Source organism: Pinus tabuliformis, chromosome 2_1, assembly GCF_031772625.1.
Source record: "Pinus tabuliformis cultivar Carrire ecotype Pingquan chromosome 2_1, CPIR1, whole genome shotgun sequence".
Classification (NCBI taxonomy): domain Eukaryota; kingdom Viridiplantae; phylum Streptophyta; class Pinopsida; order Pinales; family Pinaceae; genus Pinus; species Pinus tabuliformis.
Genome location: NC_142299.1, coordinates 642,981,841 through 643,008,330, shown reverse-complemented (window position 1 = coordinate 643,008,330; position 26,490 = coordinate 642,981,841). Strand labels below are relative to the sequence as shown.

Genomic DNA, 26,490 nt, shown 5'->3' with positions numbered 1-26,490 from the left:
ATTAATATTTTTAATGGAGTCCCGGGAGCGACGCTCTCGATTTTGGCAGGGAACGTAAATTTTTTTATCAGGAGCGTGCTCCCGAGCCGCTCCTGCCCAGAGCGCGGATTGGGAGCGGGTTCGAAGGGGGGGGAGCTCTCCCCTCAACTCTATTCTAAACAGATCAGGAGATATTAAAATAATTAATATTTTTAATGGAGTCCCTAAGTTTAAACTTAGGGAAGATAAAATATTAATGTGTATTAATATGAATCTGTGTTAGAGTGGTCCAAAAGACATGGATCAAGCCAGATTTAATCTTAGCCGTTGATTAGAGACTTAATCTCGGCCGTTGGGATGTCAACAAGAAAAGTATAAGAGGAGGCTTGAGAGTCACTTGGAGAACACACCAGAGTGATCAGTCATTCTATTCTCTAGAGCGGAGTTTGCTAAAAGAGATAGAATCAGTGATCGGGAGAGCAGCTGAGGGGCATTGAGTACAGAGAAACAGAGAAGGCAGAGATTGTGTCGGGAGAGCAGCGCAGCAGCCAAGGAGAGTGACGTAGAGCCAGCAAGGGCTCACGCAGGGCCACAGAGAGGCAGCCAAGTGTTGCGCAGAGCACCAGAGAGGCTAGCATGTTTGACGCAGAGGCCCAGGAAGCTGACGCAGGGCCTCCTGGGGTTGACACGGGCCAAGAAAGGCTGACGCAAGGCCAGCGTGAGAGAGAGAGGGGCTGAAGCCTGACGCAGTCCAGATCGGGCAGACGCTGGGGTTGCAGAGCAGTTTTGTGCTGAGGAGTTGCCGGAAGGATTTTCCGGGGTTTCAACAAGGAGATTTCTCTCAAACTGTGAAGTATAGCTGCTAAGGAAATTCTCTATTGGGTAGGTTAGTTTCGGCACTCAGATTGTACTCTGATATTGCTTAAAAAGAAAGCCCTCAGATAGCTGCACCGGTTTTCCCGCATTGGGTTTTTCTGGGGACAATGGTCCAAAAATAATGGTGTCATGTGGTGTGTTTGTTCTTGTTTCTTTTAGTTTCTGATCTGTAATATGTTGAGCATGCACTGGTGTTTATTTTCAGTATTTACTTTGTAAATAACTTGTTAAAGAAAAATAACAAGTAGGTAGGAATGAATCAGAAAAAGTGCATGAAGGGTTTCTAAACTAAGTAAACTTAGAAACTTCAACATGGTATCGGAGCGTGATTGCAGATCACAGGAGGACTAAAAGACATTAGCCGAGTGGAGCAATAACAACAGAAAACAACTGTCCTAAGGTGACAGAAGCTGTTTCTAGTAGCGGAGAAGCTAAGAAGTGTGACGCAGAGCTAGACAGAGCCACACAGAAGAAGCCGAGAGCTGCGCAGAGCCTCAGAGAGGCCAGCGTTGCTGACGCAGAGTGCCAGAGGGCTGACTTAGGGCATCCCGGGGCTGACGCAGAGTGCCAGAGGGCTGACTCAGGGCATCCTGGGGCTGACGCAGACCCATCTGGGGTGACGCAAAGCCAGCGTGAGGCAGAGAAGGGCTGATGCAGTTCACAGAGAGGCAGTTGCTGGAGTCTAGAAGGCTGCAGAAATATTGCAAAGTGGAGCTGGTGAGGTACTGTAGTTAGAACAATACTTAATAGAGCAGGGCCAAAGGAGTTGTTACGGAGGGTTTCTAGCTGAGGAACCTGGATCAGCAGTGCAGTTGCACAAGATGATCAAAGTAGGGGGCATCTTGATAGCGGCAGAAGGATTTCCAGGAGGGAAATTAGGACTCAGAGGGAGTCTAGAAGAGAACTTCTAGGCGAGAAGTAGAGAGTTTTAGCAAGAGTCGAACAGAGAACTTCCAAACAGGAAGTAGACTCAGCAGGAGTTGAATAGCGAACTTCTAGACGGGAGGTAGACTTAGTAGGAGTTGAACAGAGAACTTCCAGGTAGGAAGTAGATTTAGCAGGAGTCGAATAGAGGACTTCCAGGAGGGAAGTAGAGAGACTCGGAGGAGTCAACAAGAAGAGCAGAGAGATGGCCATGAATGGGCTGAGGGATCAGGACAGGTTGGATGAGGCATCCAACTGGAAGGCCAGGATCCTGTCTGTTCTGTGTGCCGTGAGTGCACATGCGCCACTTGAGAGGAAGTGGGGAGACATCGAGCTGTAGTCAGGTGGACTATAGACTATGAGGGGCAGGATCCTCAAGGTACCCAACCTCTTGGATTAGACCTTGCTACGGGAGCCCCGAAGAGGAGCAGTAGGACTGGCTGATGTGGGTAGAGACGGATGCGGATGGAGCGGCAGAGAGAGCTACAGTGCAGGAGTCCCGAGATAGTGTGAGGCTGGCAGGCTTTAGCAGTGCGAGAGGCACAGGAGTGTTGCACCAGTGCAGGAAGGCACAACGAGGTGTGCAACGGTGCGAGATGCAGGGAGTTGTTGCAGCAACGCAGAGGTTAGAGAGAGGGAGCACTTGTTAGCGGTAGAGGGAGCTTCAACATCAGTGGGTGTCTCTAGCCCAATAGGGAGGTCAGATTGGGAGATCAGTTACTTACTTCTCAGTAACTGAGTTGCAGTGCAGCAGTGGGCAGCACGATGCAACATGATGAGAGGAGGTGCAGTGCGGATGCAGTGCTGGGAGAAAGGACCAGCAACAACATGGATGCAGAGGGAGCTGTCGTACAGATGCAGCAGTGGCAGTGGTAGAACCATGGGCAGCAGTACAGGATGCAACAGTGCAGAGGATGTTGGGCAGGAAGGCCTAGCATCAGCACAGGTACCGATGCCGGATGATCAGAGTAATACTTAGTGAGGAGTATTGCTAGAGCACAATCCTTGCTAAGAGGGAGTGTTGATTTGGGGTAGCATCGGATGTGCTCTAGCCATGAAATTTGGTGGAGAGGTTGGGGCACATGAGATCTCCAATACCCAGAAAGGGTTTGGGCAGATTCTAAACATATCAGGAGATATTAAAATAATTAATATTTTTAATGGAGTCCCTAAGTCTAAACTTAGGGAAAATAAAATATTAATGTGTATTAATATGAATCTGTGTTGTAGTGGTCCAAAAGACATGGATCAAACCAGATCTAATCTTAGCCATTGCTTAGGGACTTAATCTCGACTGTTGAGATGTCAACAGGAAAAGTATAAGAGGAGGCTTCAGGGTCACTTGGAGAACACACCAGAGTGATCAGTCATTCTATTCTCTAGAGCAGGGTTTGCTAAGAGAGATAGAATCAGTGATCGGGAGAGTAACTGAGGGGCATTGAGTACAGAGAAACAGAGAAGGCAGAGATTGTGCTGGGAGAGCAGCGCAACAGCCAAGGAGAGTGACGCAGAGCTAGCAAGGGCTCACGCAGAGGCAGCCAAGTGTTGCGCAGAGCACCAGAGAGGCTAGTGTGTCTGACGCAGAGGCCCATGAAGTTGATGCAGGGCCTCTCGGGGTTGACGCAAGCCAAGAAAGGCTGATGCAGGGCTAGCGTGAGAGAGAGAGGGGCTGATGCAGTCCAGATTGGGCAGATGATGGGATTGCAGAGCAGTTTTGTGTTGAGGAGCTGCCGAAAGGATTTTCCGGGGTTTTAGCGAGGAGATTTCTCTCAAACTGTGAGGTATAGTTGCTAAGGAAATTCTTTGTTGGGTAGGCCAGTTTCGGCACCCAGATTGCACTTTGATATTGCTTAATAAGAATACCCTCAGATAGTTGCACTGGTTTTCCCGCATTGGGTTTTTCCGGGGACATTGGTCCAAAAATAATGGTGTCATGTGGTGTGTTTGTTCTTGTTTCTTTTAGTTGCTGATTTGTAATATGTTGAGCATGCATTGGTGTTTATTTTCAGTATTTACTTTGTAAATAACTTGTTAAAGAAAAATAACAAGTAGGTAGGAATAAATCAGAAAAAGTGCATGAAGGGTTTCTAAACTAAGTAAACTTAAAAACTTCAACATATCAATCTATTGGGCTAATGGAGTCTTGAAATATTACATAGTGGAAAGCTCTAGTTTGATACATTCACAACTACTTCATAGAAAGGCATTAATATGGAGGAAAATGCTAGCTCTCCATATTCAACCTTATTGATGAGAGAACTAGTATGTTACATTCATCATTCTATTTGATACTAAAGGAAAAATGGACTAGTATGACAGATTAAACCTTAGTATGTTTGCTGGAAATTGTTATGGAAGCTTATCTTGTTGGCTATAGATGCCACTCATCAATGTTAACATGCAGGTGCTGTTTTATTGGGCTAAATCATCCTTCAAATCAGAAATTAATATGTTAGATGAAATACAATAATGCAGAAATAAAACAGCAAGGAAGTCAAGAGGGAAAAGGTTCCTCACATTGACACAGTCATCAATAAATAGGGCTTACTATTAGCACAAGAACAGGAGGTTTCTACAATGAATTTAACAAAAAATAAAGAGCAATAAAATATACCTCTCAACAAAGTAGATACAATACTCAATTTCTTGTTTAAGCCTTCAAGTGTTTGACTTGCAATAGATCCCATCAATTATCTCCAAGCTCCAACCATCAATCACTTCTGAAACTCTCCATAACCCTCCAATCTCCGATTACACAAATGAATGGTGAGAACCAACAGGAGATGTAACTGATTTGGTTTTCGTGCAGACTTATATAAATAAGATTAAGATTAAGTGCAAAAGGGAGATGTGATTGCTGGAGCTTAAACTGAAACTTCTCTAAGCACCAGTCCCACTGGAGGAGGGTGAAAGATCAATATCAAAAGGAATACCAATCCTTTTTCCAATTTCCTCAGGCTGAACATGTTTCAACTTTCCAGGCTTGGAGGAGTCAAAATTAGAAGGTCCTCACTGCTCAGCACTAATCAGCCAAAGTTCTGATTTATGCCCACTAACAACTGCCTACTAGGTCAAAGAAAATATATTAAGAGAAGGCAAAGTGAATTCTAGTGAAACTGGATCAAGTTGAAGCGCAGGTGAAATCTAATCCCTGCATTCCTAAACAATGGATCCTATTCTTTTCTTTCCCTGCATTGCAAAATGAAGTTGAGGTGTTTGAAATTGTGGTACTGTTGCTGGACATAGTTGATCAGGTTTGAAAAATGGTTCACACATATGGGTAAATTGTAACTTTTGTTTTAACTACAGGGGAGCAGAAAGTACCTTTCACATCTGGATTACTTATTGGGATTGGAGAAACAAGAGAAGAGCGACTGCAAAGTTTACTTTTACTTCGTTCATTACACCAACAATATGGTCACATACAAGAGCTCATAGTTCAAAATTTTCGTTCCAAAAAAGGTACACGAATGGAAAATGCAGCAGAACCATCTTTGGAAGACTTAATTTGGACTATTGCAATGGCTCGGCTGGCTTTTGGTTCTTCAATGAACATACAAGCACCTCCAAATCTAACCCCAACAAGGTAAGTGAACTATGAGACCTGGTCTTATCTATAGAAGTAATAAATCTCTGAAGTCTGTGAAGAAGCTTATTTTATAAGATTCTGTTGCTTCCTTTTGATAATAGTTGAGGACATCAGTGGTATATGCATTTATAAGAAGTGGATATCATCATAATCAAATCTCTTGCAGCTATGCTTTTGAAGCTAATCTGATTCAATCTTGTTGCCATTGGGGTCTACATAGCATCTTCTTCTGTGACAAATGAATTACCACCAGCATGCATGATTTCGCAAATATGCCAGCATTTATAAATTTTTAAACTGCTTCATATGCCTCTAATTTGTGTAGGCATCTTATTTATGAGATATTTTTATTTAACTCATTCCCCCCCCCCCTTTTTAATACACATTTCTTGTTTATTGTTTTTTTTTGATCATTGTGGGTACAAAGTGATCAAGATAATCTGCTTACTAACCACTAGCATTTATGAACACTATGAAAACAATTTTTTGAAATACTATTTTCTCAAGCCACTGGTGGATAAGTTGGCAAGGAAGCATGCATACGGTTACAGTTTTTGAAGAGGATGAGCTGAAATATTTGTAGTTATAAATAGGAGCACACATGCTAAACAACTCATCCAATTGGCTTTTGCTATCAGACAAAAGCACACATACTTAAGCTAGATTCCTTTTGTGACTACAACTGAGATTCCCTATTTTATAATTCTACAACAGAACTTGGAAGTGCTTTGTATATGATCCACTAATTCAGGCCAAAGTTTCTTATGCAATTTCCATGGACAGCTTACAAACTTTTGCTCCTTTTCTGACCAGTATAAGGAATCATTTTTGACCAAATTGTGCTACATTTTAACTTGTGCGTCTGAAGTTATATCTTTGAATTATGATTCATATTTGTTCATTAATGTCCTTATTTCAGTTGAAGATAAGTATGCGCCTATTTTTGAACACAAAATAGCAGAATGGCTGAAGTTCTTATTTTAAAGCATTTCTTTCATGGACATATTTATGCAGTGATGGCCTTGTCAGAGGATCTCAATGGAAGCCGTTGATTGAAGCTGGGATAAATGATTGGGGTGGTATCTCACCTATTACCAAAGATTGGGTGAATCCAGAGGTGAGCAACTGGATTAGTGTGTTCTGGATAATTGTGAGGATAAAATAATTTTAATTGTTACATGGGATTTGATACCTTCCGAAGCTTAAAATTGGTTATAGGCTTAAAATAGTTTTGCACATTTAAGGTTGTTGGTGTCTTCATCTTCAGTTTAACATTTTGGATGCTGGAAGACTCTTGTGACTGTTTCGTCTTTTCAGCTCTCTGCTAGCAGAGAAATGAACAGTTCAATTAGTTCATCTTGTAGGATATTTCTAGCGAATTCCAAAGCTTGTGTCAATGCCCAAAAATTGCAGTTCAAATTTCTGTGGTGTGTGAGCTCGAAGGGTGTCAGTGAACATGTACACTCTAACACACAAGTACACACAATTGAGGAGAACATTGCGAAGGCTTGGGTGTATGCCTTACCTCTATTTATTGCACCAAGAGAAGCAAGCTGCATCCTAGAGACTAGTATGGATGGTGAGAACACTAATAAAATAAAATGAAAGAAAAGTTGAGGTCTTTTTAATAGTGAGTGAAAATTTTAGAGTGTGTTGCTGTTCTTGAGGAGCGATTGCATTGGCGTGCAAGTTTGTTTGGTAACTCTAGGTCCTATTACCCACCAAAAGTGGGTGACCCCATAGGAGAAATTTTTCTCTCATCATCTCTTCCAGCCGGCCAGCCAAAACAACCACTACTAGCCAATGATGATGTGCCATTCATATCTCGGCCACCTGCATCAGTTATATATTTCCTTGCCCATTTGGCAAGAGCACATGTTGGAAGGTGGGTTTTTGATCAAAACGTACTTTATTCATTTTGCAATAGGTTGCTTATGCTTGTTTGTATTTGAGAATTTGACATGGATTATTGGGTAACCTGGAAGGATGAGGGGGTTTGACCGTGAACATGAAAACATGCATATTTGAACATTAGTGAAGATTAAAATAGCATCCAAGGAGGAGCCATCTTGTGGTGGAGAAGGGGAGGATTGAGGGGAGCTCGGAGCTATGGTTCAATAGCACAGAGTAGAGCAGGAGGATCAAGAGTGTTATTTTCCAAAAACATTGGGTGCAAAAGCATTTGTTTTACACACACACACATATTTATATTATTTTGCATTTATATTGATAAAACATGTAGAATAACAAATTAGTTGCAGAATACCTGAAAACTTGCATATTTGTGCATTAGTGAAGATCGAAATGACATCCATGGTTCATTAATGATTAATTATTCGAGCATCAACCATCTAGATTCTATCAAGCACAAACAAACATACAAATTTTTAAGTCATATGATAGAAAGTAGACCATTAACTTATGGAAAAAAATAGGTTATCCTACAATTGTCAGCAATAACATGAGTCATGACCAAATATTAATGTTCACAAAATAGGACTGTTGCCTCAAAATATAGCAGGTCTTGTAGAGGGGTACCCTACAAGGCAAGCACTAGACCAAGTGCAACAATGAGGTAATGGCCCACTACCACTACCAATCTCCTGTGCCTTTTATGGATTTTCACCAATGGGAGGTGTTGTCGCCTAAGATGTACACCTCAGCATGGGAAAAGTTTCCAACCCCACAAGGTAGAGTCTTTATGGCGCAATGCTCAGAGTAGGGGCTGTCACCTATTCCCTACTCATTCTGTTTAAGTTCTCTCCTAGGCAAGGTAAGGGGGTAGTCCCTAGAAGATGGAAAACTAAGGCGAAACTTGTTGAAACAACAAGTCTAGGAGATCTATGGGCAAGGTAATCACTTCTCTTAGTAACTTGAAATAAGTTTAGACGACAAGTTAAGTTATTAAATTGAGCAATGAGAGATAAGATAAACTTGATTAGATCAGTATGACACTTAAGATGAAACAGAAGAGACCAATGCCTTGATAACAATGCCCAAGTAAATCAAAGAACTTGCATAATAAATAATGCTTCAAGCTACAAGATAAGCAATGCTGCAAGGAGATATTAGTACAAAAAACCCATAGATCAAGATTGAAAATAATCAGATATATGAGCAGTAACTCTTAAAGGATAATTGCAAGGAAAGGAAATGTGTGCTTCCAAGTAAAGATAATATTCAGAGACAATAGGCTTGAAATGACACGTACAATAATGTAAAACTTGCAATTATAGATTGAGCTGACAATTCCAATTACCAATGATCGAATGATAAATGAATGCAAGATCTTGGTTAATTTTAATTAAAACTCCTATTCTAGATGAAAGCCTTCTCAATTGTTTTGAAGCAAGTCTCACACAAGGTTGTAGAAGGAAGTCCTGGGGAAGGAGGCTAAGGCCTCATTAACGATACCTACCCAGGAGTTCTAACAACCCAGATGCCTCCATTCCTACAAGGGATTGCCCACAAGAGAACTGCAAGGTCACCTGTTTTAACCGTTGAGCAAGGGTCAAGCTTTGCAAATTGGATGAAGAAGGTGGTCCTAATTTTCTATCAACCAAGCTTATGCTTGGAGGTTAATTTTAGGAATGTAAAGTTAGATCTAAATGATGATGCAAGAGATAACGATGATGAGATTAGATAGTTTCAAAGAGCTACACTTATGAAAATATGCTTCAATGTAAGAGATATTAATTCACTTATAACCAAGCTTATGAAATATCGCTTAGAACACAAGATTATAAGGTTGCAATAGTAAACCAATGAAGCACTTCAAGAAATCACTCAATGAAACAATTAACAACAATTTCAAATGCCTTAGTTATAGTGTTTTTTAAGATGATCTTCACTTATATAATATTACAATGGAAACAAGTGAAAATTTTAATGATGCAAACATAAATAACCAATGACAAATGAGATTGCTAACAGTGATTCAATGAAAATAAACAATTCAAAGACTAGATCTAACTATGATATCAATGAAGTCCTATCTAATCAATGAGAGCAATAGAAAAGGATTAGCATCTAAAACCAAAACTAGAAAAACTAACTAAGAAGATAGAGGCTCCTCCCTTTTAAATAAGGAGGGGGATACCATGGGATTGAATCCCAAGCTCCCTTCAAGAAAGAAGACCAATTTTATTATCAAGATTACAATGAAGAAGAAGCCTTTAGGACAATGAGAAGGCTCTTCCACAAACACTTGAGGAGATTACAAAAATGATAGCACTTTAACAACAACAACCACTCCTCGAGCTATCAAACATCAAAGAGGAAGGCACAAGGCAATGTATAGTATGCATTAGTGATGAACGACTTGCACCAGACCTCATAAAACCCTCACGACCTTGATAAATTAGTCACAAAACCCACAACCAAGTAAGGATAGAAGGCTAGAAAATTTATGAAGTTTTATGTGACAATTATATGGTTATTTCAAGCCTTAAATCTTCAAACATTTATGTGAAAACCCTTGAAATAATATATGCTTCAGATTAGAGGGTATGCGGTCCTCTTAGAGGCTTGCAGCTAGGTTAATCAAGCCCTACTAGGTCTGTGGCTAGGCCTAAAATGGTTAATAAGGCTAGTGGCTAGCCAAAGGAAGGAGAAAAATCCAAACTTGAGCCCAAAAATGATTCTATAAGCCTACAAAATCAAACCCAAGTTAAATCTTGATGACAAAATGGAGAAAATAATTTACAAAATTTTCAAGCTTGAAAGCTTGCAATGATTGAATTTTGAAGTGAAAACAAGGGCTTAGACCCTAGCAGCCCCTTTAGAAAATTTTTATTGGTGATGAGAAGCCACAAAGGTGATGGATCGAAGTCTCTAGAGGCCTAGGTAGGCCTAAAAACCTTGCGGCCCTGAAGAGAAGCTAGACGGCCCTCAAAATGTGAGACATTCACCCTAAAACCCTAGCTATCTAGGTTAGGTAAGGGCTAGAGCTCTTGAAAATCGCTTTCTCCTTTGATTTTGAAGTATATCCACCTGCAAAACTAATCCATGGAGACCCTATACATCCTCTTCAGATCTGCAAGAAAATCAAGCTAGAGACCCCAATGGCTATATACAAAAATTAGAGAAATATGTACAAGGGTTAGAAGAAATTATTTACAAAAGTAATTTACAAAATTTACAATGATTTATGGTTCTTATAAGTAGATCTATTCAGTTAATGCACAAATAAATAAAAATACATGAGAGAAATAATTTAATAGGTGAGTAATGGCCACGCTCTTTGCAAAAGAAATCATTAGATAAGCCTTGAAATTTAACACAATGGGCTCTCAAACTTCTTGTCTTTGGAGTTGGTTGGTCCAACCGAAGGCTTCCCCCCATGCCCAAGATCTGAATACCATAAAGTCTTTACACACTTAAGATCAAGTTATTAGATCAATAGAGGCTAGATATGCATAATAACCCTCAAGATCTAGAGATACCTGTTAGATCAATCAAGTTAGAATGCTTCTCTGAACTCAAAAACTAATGCAAGATACCTGTGCAAATAGTTAATCCAACCACTGGCTAATGAAATAATAACTTACAAAATGTTATTTAGTAGAGCATTAAGAACATGATCCAGAAAACATTACCACGAGAAGCAGAAGAGGAACACCACCATGAATAAACCCCAAAGACTTCTTTATTATTCCAGAAAAATATTACAACCAAGAAAGCTTTGTTGATTTGGGGTAGCATCGGATGTGCTCTAAGCCTCAAATTTTGCAGGGAGGCTTGGGTACATGTATTCCAAAGAACCTAGAAAACGTTTTGGGAAATTCCACCTAGAAGTGATTGTTGTCGCACAGATTGTCACGACAACGCTCAGACCGGGGGTTGTCACCCTGATCCCCGATCTCTCCGTTTAAGCCCGTCTCTCGCGGCTAAGGGGGGTAGACCCTATGGGATAATGGATGACCAACTGTGGACCAGTTGGGTTGGGAGACACGAGGGGAACAAGCACTTAATTGATTTTATTAAGTTAATAGACCAGTGCCTTATGAAATAAATGATTAAACGATTATTTGTCAAATTCTGTAGAAATATGAACTCACTAACAATCGTTTACCATCAAATAACTCAATCAAAGATTAGCTTTTACCAAATGCGAGATAATCGATAAACGCTCAATGGCTTAACAATATTCCAGCAATTAAAATTTCGAAAGATTAAATGCTTTAAATAACCACGTAATTTCAAACGCTAACCAGAGATCACATTCATATAGCTAATCTTTAAGTGATCATTCAAGCATGTTTAACCACATGAAAATGATAAACATTAATCCCACATCAAAATTTTAGCAGAAAAAGATATATCGCAAAAATGACAACCCCTTGAGCCAAGGCTGAATCTAGCAAAAAATTTTCCAATTTTTTTTTTTTTTTTAAAGGATTTTCTAACTAAAAATGCAATAAAACTAAAATCAAATAAAACTAAATTAGATCTAATATCTAATCTAAAGTTTTAAAAGGAACTTTTTGATTTTTATATTTTATGATTTATTGAAGAAAAATAAAAATAAAACAAAACTAAATTCTAAATACACTAAATGAAAATTTATACAATTAAAAAATGAAAAAGAAGAAGAAGCTACTCTAGCGTTAAAGGAATGAACACGTGATCTATAACTAGAATTAAATCTAAATCTAATTAAAATTTAAATTTAAATGAAACAGAACTTTACAAAAAGTTTGAAATAAAAATGATGCTATACATCCATATACCCACAAACCTACGTAAATAAAACCAAAAAAAAGAACATGCCCTTTTTTTATTTTTCTTTGCAGGTTGAAGGCGATGAGGAAGGGAGAGAAAACGCGCAGGTAAGGTTTGCGGACAGGGAGCTCGACGGCAAAGGGAAGAGACTGTGGTTGAAGGAAAAACGTGGGCAGAGAAGCGATGATCAATGGCAGCAAGGATGAAGGATGCAGATTAAGATGCAGATGGGTTTCATGCAGGGGGATGGGCAAGCGAGGGATGACGGTTTTCTTTGCAGCGAAAATGCAGCACGCAGGTGGGCAGCGTGGGACATGCAGGCTGCGTTTTGAGTTTTTGCTTGCTGCGTGAATACAATAAGAAACCCAACGCTTGCTTGTTGTTTGCGGGTGTGCCTGTGCAGGTCAGCGGAAGAAAGGAAGAACGATGGCAGGCAGAGAACAAGGCTGTGGATGGAAAGAACAAGACAACGGCAGCAGGATGGTAAAGAATGAGGCTGCTGGATTTTTATGTGTGATTGGAGACAACGGGCAGCGTTGAGTGCTGTAACTGCAGAAACGTATCTAAGATAGAACGCAGATCTCCCTAAAAAAAAAATTAAAATGCCCCTGAAATTTCCAGATTATATTTCTGCTTTGAAATTTAGCAGCGAAACCTTCAAAAAAGTTCTAAAATAAGATTTATATGTTCAGCTTCAGATTTAGTATTTGCAACTCATGCAAGATCACCTTCAGATAAACAAAATTTTAAAATCCTAGACTGGAGAAATGATGCACTTGCAAAGGCTAGTTTTTGGGGCCAGATCTGGCTTCCCACAAAGGTTTCTTCTCAGACCCGCAACCTGTAATGGAAAGATAAACGCCCAGAGAATATATATGCAAGGATTAAAACTGAAACCCTACAAACCAGCTACAATATTTACAACTTTGTGACTCTACAACAACCAGATTTGTCAGTAATCCTCAATAATATTTTTAGAATTTCAATTTTACTATGAGACACTTCAGAAATCTCTCATGTAATTCAAAAATAAACTTAAAATGTCAGACCCAGAATCGAAACTGGCTGGGCTCTACAAGAAAATGCTTGCAGGAGTTGGCTGGTTCAGCCGAGAACTTTCCCAAACGCCCACTGATTTTCTCAATAAGGGTTTCCTGCACAGTTCACTTAAACCATCAATAAAGAGGGAAAAAACAGTATTAAATTTCAGATGCAATGGAGATACCTGCCATTATTTCATAAATTCTATTACCATTTAGACCCTAGTAAGTGAACAAGATACCTATGTTCAACAATACTCTACATCAAGCTATTACTAATGGCTGAAAATAAAATTATGCAGAAAATAAAACAGCTCACAGCACTTCAGGAGAGTAACACCAGCAAGATTTCAACCCCAAAGTCTTTCTTTATTTGCACCAGAAAAAGTTTACAAGAGAGCTTTCTTCAGCACAAGACTCACAGATCGAATGATCTCAAATGACTCCTAGCACCCTATTTAAAGGAAAAATTCCCAATGGCTAGTTCGAGTGATCCATGTCAAAATGATCTCGACCGTCGATGAGGATCAAGATATCTTTTAATCTCATCCATCGAAATTTTAATAAATTAAAAATTAAAACTTTGCATTTGTTTTCTCAAAATTTCGACTTATTTTATTATTTTATTTTATTTTTCAAATTTTTATTTATTTTTTTAAATTATTTATTTATTTATTTTTTAATTTTTAATTAATTATTTATATCTTTTATTTTTTATTGTTTTTCAATTTTTAATTTTTATTTTTAAATGGATCCTCGAACTTAGCCTTTGGAAAAATTACCTAGGACCTAGGACTTAGGACTTATGAGGGGATTAAAACATTTTCTAACCAAGACACTTTAGATCATGATTTTTTACAATTTTACATCTCAAGGGGGAAAAGCCGTTTGACATAGACCCTCATAGACCACCCAGTCCTGCGATCAAATATAATCTTGCAGATTAACACATTAGGATTCCTCTAAGATTCTAATGACAAAATTCATTCCGGCTTTGGGGTTAGGCTGAAGGAAAACTCTGCCGATCATGGATCGGTGAGACAAAAAACCTTCCGGAACGTAGATTATCACTAGAAAATTAGGTCCACCTAGGCAATTTACATACATGACTCAGATTTGCTAAGATTATTTACAATTTACACATGCAGACTGGGTTTATAAAACAATATGATCGGGCTAATGATGACAGGCATAGACACGTCGCTCAAGCGCTATCCCTTTTGCGAAAAAGGGGGTGTACTGCTAATGGGTAGTTGACACGTAGTGGTCAACATCTGGCTCCACTTAGGGACATGTTGCTGCACTGTAGGAATGTGAGAATCCAGAATCTGCATCCACGCAACACACAATAGAAATAAGTAGCGTCCATCCAAAAATCATCATATAACATTTAAGCACATGAAAGATATAAGCTCTTCATTTATTAACAAGGAAAGTAAATCTAATCCTAAAACAGAAAAATTCTGAAATAACAAGGAGTAGAGTTAGAAATACAATACAAAGGATGCCCTATGGCATCATATATCATCTTTGAAGAACAGCTTGAGCATTTGACCATTCGCAGGTAGATCAAGTGGTTCGACATCCAATCTGCTCAAGTGGAATGAGTTTGGTCCAGCTATATCTCGAATGATGTACGGTCCCAGCCACAAACTGTCGAACTTCTTATGTTTTCCTGGTTTTTCATTCTTGCGATCCCAAAGAAGTACCATATCTCCCACCTGCAAAGATCTAGATCGAGAGAATTTATCAAAGCTTTTCTTAATGTTAGATTGATTTTTACATATAGCATCAAAAGCTGTCCTACGAGCTTCATCTAACTCCACAATCTGATCTATTCTATTATGAACAACATCTTTATTAGTAGAAAAATGTTGAAGGAGCTGATAAGCTGGCAATTTCAGGTGCACAGGTAAGGTTACATCCAAGCCATAAACTAATTCAAAGGGAGATTTACTAGTAGCTTTCTTCTTAGTGATCGTATCTTCCCATAAAGCATACTTGATTTTGCTATCCCATGATCTCTTATTATCCCCTACTATCTTCTTGATAATGGTTATGAGATTCTTGTTACTTGATTCGGCCAGACCATTACCCTGAGGATAGTAGTTTGACGAATGAGATAAGACAATGCCATACTTGAAACAAAAAGATGAAAATTCTGAGGAACTAAAAGCTTTGGCATTGTCAGTAGTGATCTTAGCAGGGACACCAAATCTAGTAATGATATTATTTTCAATGAAATCCATAAATAACCTTTTCAGTGGCATTCTTAGCAGGAATGGCTTCAACCCATTTAGTGAAATAATCCGTAGCAGTCAAAATCCATGAGTAGCCATTGCTAGAATTTTCATGGAACTTCCCTATGAAGTCCAGACCCCAATGCTAAAAAGGTGCCTCTACAATGACAGGTTGTAGGGACAGGGCAGCAAGCTTTTGTTTCCCAGTGAATAGTTGACAGGCTTGACAAGTTCTAACAAACTTATGCACATCAGAAAAAATTGAAGGCCAATAATAACTAGCTCTCAGCATTTTGTGGGCAGTAGTTCTAGCAGCGTAATGACCACAACAAAATCTTGAATGAAACTCAGAGATTAATTTCTTGGACTCAATGTCATCAACACACTTAAGCACTACGCCCTCAGGATTTCTCCATCTAAGGCCATCCTTCATAAGGCAGTACTTAGTGGCTTTTAGTCTAAGAGCCCTTCTCTTATGAGCAACTAAATGGTTGGGACGTGTAAGATTCATAAAGTAATAAACGATGTCCTTGTACCACTCATGCTCTCCTAATCTTTGCAATTCCAATGAAGATATATCGCTAAGACAAAACAAAGCAAGAGTCTTTTCGTTACTTTCAGTCAACATTTGAGCCAAACCTTGGCCTTTGACTAGCTTGGTGGGACTGATCTCTAAATCATATTCTTGTATTTTAGTAACCCACCTAGCACGAGCCCCTAAGCAATCGGTTTGAGTTAATATATCTTTAACAACAGAATTTAGGACAAAAGCAATGATTTTAGAATAACCCACATAAGTTTTGAAGTGCTTAAGAGACTTGACCAGGGCATAGGCTTGCTTTTCCATGGTATTGTACTTCAATTCGAAATTTTGAAGCGCTCTACTCATGAAAGCAATAGGCTGCTCGTGACCATCTTTATTCTTTTGTAACAGGGCACCAGCAATGGTATCTTCGGAAGCGAAAGAAAAAATCATGAAATCCTTGGAATAATCGGGACTAACTAAGACAGGAGCTCTTGCAATAGCGCATTTGAATTCTTGAAAAGCCTTTTTGCCGTCTTCTTGCCAAACAAATTTCACATCTTTCTTCAGAAGACTTTGAATAGGCTTGGATATTTCTGCGTAATTTGGAATAAACCTTATAAGAAAATTTGTCTTTCCAAGGAAAGACTGAAGGGATTTAAGATTATGAGGAAGAAGAATCTTTTGGATTGCTTCAATTCTTTCAGGATCAATCTTGATTCCATCCTTAGAAATGATATGGCTAAGTAATTTCCCTTCAGTTACTCCAAAAACAGACTTAGCTGGATTCAAAGAAATCCCATATTCTCTACATCTATCGAAAACCTGCCTAAGATGATTTATATGACTGATACCATCTTTAGAAAATACAGTAAGATCATCTTGGTAAATCTCAATAAATTTCCCGATTAACCCCTTGAAGGCATAATCCATAGCCCTTTGAAATGTAGCCCCAACGTTGGTTAATCCAAACGGCATTCTAATGTATTCAAAAGTACCCCATGGTGTGGTGAATGTGGTTTTATGACGATCTTCCTTTTTAACCCATACCTGATTGTACCTAGAAAAACCATCTAGCAACGACATCATTCCAGAACCGGTTACTCTTTGCAATAAAGTCTCCATGTTTGGCAAAGGGTAATTATCTTTCTTGCATGCTAGATTAAGATTTCGAAAATCGACACAAAGCCTTATCGTACCGTTCTTTTTCCTAACAATCACCAGATTTGAACACCATGTCGAATGCCTTGTCTGAGCGATAATTCTAGTTGCAAGCATTTTCGCAAGCTCTTTCTGAACCAAAGGGGCTAACTTAGGATTAATTTGCCTAAGTTTCTGGTGAAAGGGTTTAGCATTTTCATCTTTTAAGGGGATAGTATGTTCCATGACATCTTCCCTATAGCCCTTTAATTCATCATAAGAAAAAGCTGAAACATCTCGATATTCGCGAAGTAAATTAGTTAACTTTTTTCTTTCCTTCACACTAGTACCATTACCAATTTTAACAATCTTTGGGTTCTTAGAAGTACCAATGTTTATCTCAAGATATTCGCCTGGGTCCATCTTATTTTCCTCTCTCAACTTCATGGCATCATGACGATCAAAATGTTGCTCTAAGGCAATCACATTCCTAGGAGTAGGATTTATGACATGCTCATGATTTAAAGATCCATCCTATTCAGAATCTATCCGGAAATCTTCAAACTCATCCAGACTATTAAGAAAACGAATGACTTGTTTTTCATCATTAAAGACTTGCCAATGCTCTGAGTTATCTGGAACAGATGGTCTAAATATTACTTCCATTTTGATCTTATCCTTAATTAGCTCATTAGATAACTGGAAGGTAGTAGCAGCGATGGCTAGTTCATCTGCCAAACTGTTTTGCTCTCTTGGGATAGCTTCGAGGTCAAGGGCATCAAAATGTTCCATACTATCCCACACAACATTTCGATAATTTCTTAATCTTTGATTTTTACATGTGAATTTATTTTTAAGCTGCATGATAATTAAATCAGAATCTCCCTTAATGCTAAGCAACTTAATCTTCAAAGACTTCGCCAATTCAAGACCCAACAATACAGCCTCATATTCAGCGACATTGTTGGTTGCTTCAAATTCTAATCGATAGGAAAACTTGAAAATGTGATCAAGGGGAGATTTAAGCACTATTCCAGCACCTTTACCATGCCTAGACGATGCACCATCAAAGTACATGTACCAAACTCTATCATTGAGATCCTTAATCTTATCATCGGGAGGAATTATGAAATTAGACATGATGGCATAGTTTCCAATGTCAGATTGCTCTTTAATTATCTTGTTGTGAGGTCTCTTAAGATCTTCAACATGGAATTTTCTTTCGGGCTCTCTATTAAGTCTTACAAAACCATCACTCCTAGGGGAAGGAATCATAGCATATGACCAATTCATTTGAATACTTCCTCCTAGATTAGAGGCCCACTATCTGGATAAAAGCATACCCCAGGCATCAGGCACATCAACAACAGCTATATCCATAACAATCATGATGTCTGGGTAAACTGATAGATGAACTTGTAAATATTTGATCAAACCATGCACTTCAATCTTTTTAGAATCCATGGCACATATATTATAGTAGGGTCTAGAAACTCTTAAGTTAAGTTGTTCCATGACCCTTTTAGTCATTACACAAGCTGATGCACCAGAATCCAACATGCAATTATTCAATTTATATCCATTAACTAACAAGGTGATAAAGAAAGGCTAGTGATCTTTGTTATCTGCATCTAAGCTTTGCAAAATATAGGAGCATTGTGATAGTCAACTTCCTGAGTCTTCTGTTGAGAAGTATTTACTTGAGGACCTTGAATAGCTTTTAGTAACTTATCTCTTTGGGAAGCGATTTTAGCAATTTCGGAGACAGGAACCCAGATTTTCGCATTGTTGAACCAACTTCCCAAATCGACATCTTATCCAGAGTTTAAACTAGGGTTAAGAGTTCGAGGGGGAATTTGATTCCCGCTCTGATCTTTATCCCTTCTCTGATAGGTCAAACCTTTATCTCTAGCAATTTCCATGATTTGCTCGGGAGAAGGTTTTTCACCATATAACCTAGCCAAAATGTCATCTTCATTTTCAAGGTTATTTATACTAAAAGCTGATGAAAGATTCATAACGTCACGACTATTTTCCTTGACCTCTATCCAATCATCCATAGACAAAGGAAACTTGTTACCTACTACATTTATTTGATCACCTGCCCCAAACATTCCATTATCTAAAATTCTTTTAACGATGGGACAAGTGGCCTCTTCATGAAGAGTGTCACAAACCCGACAGTAAGGAGGAACATTATCAACCAAATTAGTTAATGGATTAGGAGGTCTCTGCTCACTAGATTGACCCTTCTTTTGCCAATTGTTATTTCTATTATTATTATTTCGAGGTTGGAAATTTTGTGTTTGCGCTCTTTCCATTTGGATCAACCTATTCTGCAAAGTAGCTATCTCCTTATTATGATTGATTTCCATGCTTTCGATCTTTTGGAGCAATTTCTGAACAAGCTCGCTTTCAGGTTCTTGAACTGCTTTTCCTTTAGGTTCTTTTAGTTTCGTAGCAGCCCTATCGAAACCTGGGATCTCAGACTTCCCAGATGCTGCCTTGTCCTTTTCAAGCTCTATAGCTAAGGCTTGGCAATCTCTATAATCATTAAGCCTAGCACGCCTTAATTCATAAGATGGCTCAGGACTAAAGGCATCAATGTAAAAATCTCGGAGAGATTTGTCTATAGGTTTATAGTCTTGCGGTAATTCTCTAACAATACCATTAAACCTTTTGTTAAATTCTTCAACAGTTTCATTCTCTCTCTTTTTTATTATGCTAATAGCTTTTACGAGGTGTCTTCCTTCTCTCTTATCTCCATACTTTTCCTTAAAGGCATCAATGATCGATTGTAAGGAATTAAATGAATTTTGAGGCTTTTCTGCAAACCAATCATAGGCCTCGCCTCCTAAAGTTAAGATGAAAAGAGTCATTCTAACATCCTCATGATCGAAATCAGCAGACCTTGCATACTTAGCCATCCATATACTAAAATCTCTCAAATGCGAATTAGCACTAATTGCATTATCTCCTTGAAAGTTAGGCAACTTATCTATCCCAAGTGATGGAAGATCATTGGGATACCCTGGAATGTTAGAAAAATCGCAAGGGGCGTATATATCCATGATGTTGTGCCCAACTTGACTAGTAAAAAGCAAATGGATATCAGAGAGGGCTTCTTGTCCGAGATTAACAAGAAGTGTACGAGAAGAGAGTTTGTGTAATCGTACCCTGAGAGCCCTTTCAGGATCATGAGCAGGATTGCATAGACTGCTTGGATATCTTCTAGTATACACTCTTGTAGATATATATGAAGTGGAGTCGCCACCCAGATAGGAAGTGAAACAGGGAAAAGCTCGAAAGGAAAGGACCAAGGACAGAAAAACTCTATCCCCGGCAATGGCGCCAAAAAATGTTGTTGCACAGATTGTCACGACAACGCTCAGACCGGGGGTTGTCACCCTGATCCCCGATCTCTCCGTTTAAGCCCGTCCCTCGCGGCTAAAGGGGGTAGACCCTATGGGATAATGGATGACCAACTGTGGACCAGTTGGGTTGGGAGACACGAGGGGAAACAAGCACTTAATTGATTTTATTAAGTTAATAGACCAGTGCCTTATGAAATAAATGATTAAACGATTATTTGTCAAATGCTGCAGAAATATGAACTCACTAACAATCGTTTACCATCAAATAACTCAATCAAAGATTAACTTTTACCAAATGTGAGATAATCGATAAACGCTCAATGGCTTAACAATATTCCAGCAATTAAAATTTCGAAAGATTAAATGCTTTAAATAACCACGTAATTTCAAATGCTAACCAGAGATCACATTCATATAGCTAATCTTTAAATGATCATTCAAGCATGTTTAACCACATGAAAATGATAAACATTAATCCCACATCAAAATTTTAGCAGAAAAAGATATATCGCAAAAATGACAACCCCTTGAGCCAAGGCTGAATCTAGCAAAAAATTTTCCAATTTTTTTTTTAAAGGATTTTCTAACTAAAAATGCAATAAAACTAAAATCAAATAAAACTAAATTAGATCTAATATCTAATCTAAAGTTTTAAAAGGAACTTTTTGATTTTTTATATATATTTTTTATGATTTTTATATTTTATGATTTATTGAAGAAAAATAAAAATGAAACAAAACTAAATTCTAAATACACTAAATGAAAATTTATACAATTAAAAAATGAAAAAGAAGAAGAAGCTACTCTAGTGTTAAAGGAATGAACACGTGATCTATAACTAGAATTAAATCTAAATCTAATTAAAATTTAAATTTAAATGAAACAGAACTTTACAAAAAGTTTGAAATAAAAATGATGCTATACATCCATATACCCACAAACCTACGTAAATAAAACCAAAAAAAAGAACTCGCCCTTTTTTTATTTTTCTTTGCAGGTTGAAGGCGATGAGGAAGGGAGAGAAAACGCGCAGGTAAGGTTTGCGGACAGGGAGCTCGATGGCAAAGCGAGGAGACTGCGGTTGAAGGAAAAACGCGGGTAGAGAAGCGATGATCAATGGCAGCAAGGATGAAGGATGTAGATTAAGATGCAGATGGGTTTCATGCAAGGGGATGGGCAAGCGAGGGATGACAGTTTTCTTTGCAGCAGAAATGCAGCACGCAGGTGGGCAGCGTGGGACATGCAGGCTGTGTTTTGAGTTTTCGCTTGCTGCGTGAATACAATAAGAAACCCAATGCTTGCTTGTTGTTTGCGGGTGTGTCTGTGTAGGTCAGCGGAAGAAAGGAAGAACGATGGCAGGCGGAGAACAAGGCTGCGGATGGAAAGAGCAAGACAACAGTAGCAGGACGGTAAAGAATGAGGCCGCTGGATTTTTCTGTGTGATTGGAGACAGCGGGCAGCGTTGAGTGTTGTAATTGCAGAAACGTCTAAGATAGAACGCAGATCTCCCTAAAAAAAAAATTAAAATGCCCCTGAAATTTCCAGATTATATTTCTGCTTTGAAATTTAGCAGCGAAACCTTCAAAAAACCTCTGAAATAAGATTTATATGTTCAACTTCAGATTTAGTATTTGCAACTCATGCAAGATCACCTTCAGATAAACAAAATTTTAAAATCCTGGACTGGAGAAATGATGCACCTGCAAAGGCTAGTTTTTGGGGCCAGATCTGGCTTCCCACAAAGGTTTCTTCTCAGACCTGCAAACTGTAATGGAAAGATAAACGTCCAGAGAATATATATGCAAGGATTAAAACTGAAACCCTACAAACCAACTACAATATTTACAACTTTGTGACTCTACAACAGCCAGATTTGTCAGTAATCCTCAATAATATTTTCAGAATTTCAATTTTGCTATGAGACACTTTAGAAATCTCTCATGTAATTCAAAAATAAACTTAAAATGTCAGACCCAGAATCGAAACTGGCTGGGCTCTACAAGAAAATGCTTGTGGGAGTTGGCTGGTTCAGCCAAGAACTTCCCTAAATGCCCACTGATTTTCTCAATAAGAGTTTCCTGCACAACTCACTTCAACCATCAATAAAGAGGGAAAAAACAGTATTAAATTCCAGATGCAATGGAGATACCTGCCATTATTTCAGAAATTCTATTACCATTCAGACCTTAGTAAGTGAACAAGATACCTGTGTTCAACAATACTCTACATCAAGCTATTACCAATGGCTGAAAATAAAATTATGCAGAAAATAAAACAACTCACAACACTTCAGGAGAGTAACACCAGCAAGATTTCAACCCGAAAGTCTTTCTTTATTTGCACCAGAAAAAGTTTACAAGAGAGCTTTCTTCAGCACAAGACTCACAGATCGAATGATCTCAAATGACCCCTAGCACCCTATTTAAAGGAAAAATTCCCAATGGCTAGTTCGAGTGATCCATGTCAAAATGATCTCAACCGTCGATGAGGATCATGATATCTTTTAATCTCATCCGTCGAAATTTTAATAAATTAAAAATCAAAACTTTGTATTTGTTTTCTCAAAACTTCGACTTATTTTATTCTTTTATTTTATTTTATTTTTCAAATTTTTATTTATTTTCTAATTTATTTTTATTTTTTAATTTTTTTTTAAATTTTTAATTAATTATTTATATCTTTTATTTTTTATTGTTTTTTTTTTTTATTTTTTCAATTTTTATTTTTTATTTTTAAATGGATCCTCGAACTTAGCCTTTGGAAAAATTACCTAGGACCTAGGACTTAGGACTTATGAGGGGATTAAAACATTTTCTAACCCTCAAGACACTTTAGATCATGATTTTTTACAATTTTACATCTCAAGGGGGAAAACCCGTTTGACATAGACCCTCATAGACCACCCAGTCCTGCTACCAAATATAATCTTGTAGATTAACACACTAGGATTCCTCTAAGATTCTAATTACAAAATTCATTCCCGCTTTGGGGTTAGGCTGAAGGAAAACTCTGCCGATCATGGATCAGTGAAACAAAAAACCTTTCGGAACGTAGATTATCACTAGAAAATTAGGTCCACCTAGGCAATTTACATACATGACTTAGATCTGCTAAGATTATTTACAATTTACACATGCAGACTGGGTTTATAAAACAATATGATCGGGCTGATGATGACAGGCACGGACACGTCGCTCAAGCGCTATCCCTTTTGTGAAAAAGGGGGTGTACTGCTAATGGGTAGTTGACACGTAGTGGTCAACAGTGATTTTATTAAAATAATTAATATTTTTAATGAGGTTCCTAAGTCTAAACTTAGGAAAATTAAAATATTAATGGGTATTAATCTAATCAGGGGTGAAACTTCTAGAAAAAACCACGGATCAAGCCAAAACGATATGAGCCTTTGATTAAGATTTAATTTAGGCCGTTGGTTGTCCAACAGGAAGATATAAGAAGGGTCTTGAGGGTTATTTGGAAAACACACCTAGAGATCAAGAGATCGAATTTCTAAAGTGAGAAGTTCTCTGGAGGAAATTTTGATCGAGTAGATTTCTTGCAGAGAGGGGCAGTGAGTATCCGGAAGAAGGAAGTTTTTCTGGGCCGGAGAGTACGAGGCAAAGAGAGCACAAAACGATGTCCAGAGAGAGGTAGACGCTGGCCCATGCAGAGCTGACACAGTGGCAGCGCAGGCCTTAGAGGGAGATCGAATTCTTGTTAAGGAAATTGAGTTTTAGTAGCCCGGAGCTGAGGTGTGAGACCGGGAGGCAAAGATTTGGATTTTCCAGCTAGCAGAGGGTCCAGAAAAGGAGAAGCGTGATACCCAGAAGGGGTGACGCAGGAACTGCGTGGGAGTGACGCAGTTCTGCGCAGAGGCTACACAGAGACTCCAGTTCAGCGTGATTAGACTTAGATTCTCCCAATGACAAGGTGAGAGCATTTCACCATTCGTTTTGTCCAGTTTCTCTCTGTGTCGGATTGCTTGTTGAGCATCCAAGAATTGTACTCAGATTTACTACTGCATAATGTGAAAATTTCTAACCCAAAATTCTACTGCAGCAACTGATTTATTTCACCTACTTATTCTTCACAATAAGTTATTTACGAAATCCCTTTAGCAGACATTAAAATAAATTCAACTGTAGTTATCACATAATTACACAGAGATAATGACAACGATATCCATGCACAATAACCAATCACATCAACACAGTTGTTTTTGGACAATTGTCCCCGGAAAAACCCAATGTGGGAAAACTGGTGCAATAGATGAGGGTTTTATTAATCTTCAGCAACAATCACTTTACAAGGAATTATTTTACAAAGAAACTGAGAGAAAACACCTAAGACTTTCCCCTGGAAACTTTCTGACACCCTGGAGACCCTTCAACCACTTCAACGTCACTGGTGTATCACTTTGTGTGGTTTTGTGTCCCTCTGCGTCAGCCTGCTTGAGTGTTGCGTCTCTTCTGGACTGCGTCTCCCTCTACGCTCTCTCTCAATACCCCTGCGTCACCTCCTCCTCGGTCACTGACTGCCGCTGATGCCCTCCTCTTCCTCCACACTGCAACTCTCCCTCTGAAATCGATCTGCTCCTCTTTGAAAATCGATTTTCTTTGGGATACAGAGTATCTACCTGTGTGTCTCCAAATGATCCTCAAGTCTTCTCTTATACTTTTCTCGTTGATGAATCAACGACCGAGATTAAGTGTCTAATCAACGACTAAGATTAAAACAGACTTGATCCACGTCTCTTAGAAGCTTCTCACCCTTATCTTTATTAATACCCATTAATATTTTTATTTTCCTAAGTTTAGATTTAGGCCATTAAAAATATTAATTATTTTAATAACTCGTCATCTAGGTGGAATTTCTCCAAACGATTTCTGGGTCTTGGAGATCTCATGTGCCTTGGCCTCTCCACCAAATTTCAAGGCTAGAGCACATCTGATGTTAGCCAAAATCAACACATAATAATAAAACCCTCAGATCTGCTGCACCGGTTTTCCCGCATTGGGTTTTTCCGGGGACATTTGTCCAAAAATAATGGTGTCAATTGTGTTGTATTTTCTTTCTTGCTCAGTCTCTTGTTTCCGCATATATATTTAATTAAGTGAAGACTGGAGTGTATTTACTTCAATATTTACCGTAGAACAGAGTAAATAAGTTTTATGGATTAACAAGTAGGAGAAGTAACATCAGTTTGCTGCAGCAGGAGTTCCGGTTCAGGTATTTTCACATGGTATCGGAGTTGCAGGTGGAACAAGAAGAGCAGAACCAGAGAAACTAGCGCTGAGCAGAAGAGGGAGATCAAAAAGTTGCAGGAGGCAGCAGTTCGAAACCCCAGAGGGTTTGCGCAGTTTTAAGCCAGAGGGCTGAAATTTCGAGGGAGTCTCTCTTTGAGTGAGTCAACAGAGAGGACTTCCAGTTCGAATTTTTGTCGGGGCAGAGGGAGCAATGCTGAAGCCTTAGCGGGAGGAGAGCTCTTGGGACACAAATTTTTTTACAGGTAGTTTGCTGGGCAGAAAATCGTCAAAAGAAACAGAAGAAGCACAATTGAGGGAATTTCTTCCTCGAAGAATTCCTAGCGAAGGAATTCGAACTCTCTAGAGCTGAGCAACAGCAAGGGGCAGCGGTTTTACTAGCTCCAGCAGGGAGTGCGTAGGCTAGCCCAGCAGCAGCGCAGAGGAGGGAGAGAGGAGATATTTGACATTTGTGGCAGAAATGGCAACCAGTGGCTTGAGGGATCAAGACAGGTTGGACGGAGCATCCAACTATGTCATCTGGAAGGCTAGAATGTTGTTCCTTCTAGATGAGCATGCCCTCAAGACATACGTCGACAGCGTGGTGGCTATCCCTGTAGAAGCAAATCCGTTGAAGAAGTATAGATTAGAAATGGCAAAGGCCAAGAGGATGATCCTTGATGGAGTAAAGGATCACGTAGTGTCTCATGTCGCTAGCAGAGGGACTGTTAAGGAGATGTGGGATGCCTTGGCAATGCTATATCAAGGATCTTTCGAGCAGCGGAAGATGTACTTGGTACAGAAGCTGAGATTTACTCAAATGCAGAAGGGTGAACATG

General features: G+C 38.8%; 1 protein-coding gene across 2 annotated transcripts in view; it reads left to right on the top strand.

Annotated features, from left to right (window-relative positions):
* LOC149202209 (uncharacterized) overlaps positions 1-26,490 on the top strand; it is a 511,066-nt gene that overhangs the window by 52,203 nt on the left and 432,373 nt on the right. For both annotated transcript variants that reach the window (XM_089403126.1, XM_089403125.1), the window contains exons 3-4: positions 5,089-5,365; positions 6,383-6,485. In XM_089403126.1, the coding sequence (XP_089259252.1) occupies positions 5,089-5,365; positions 6,383-6,485 (380 nt within the window). The remainder of the gene's footprint in view (positions 1-5,088; positions 5,366-6,382; positions 6,486-26,490) is intronic.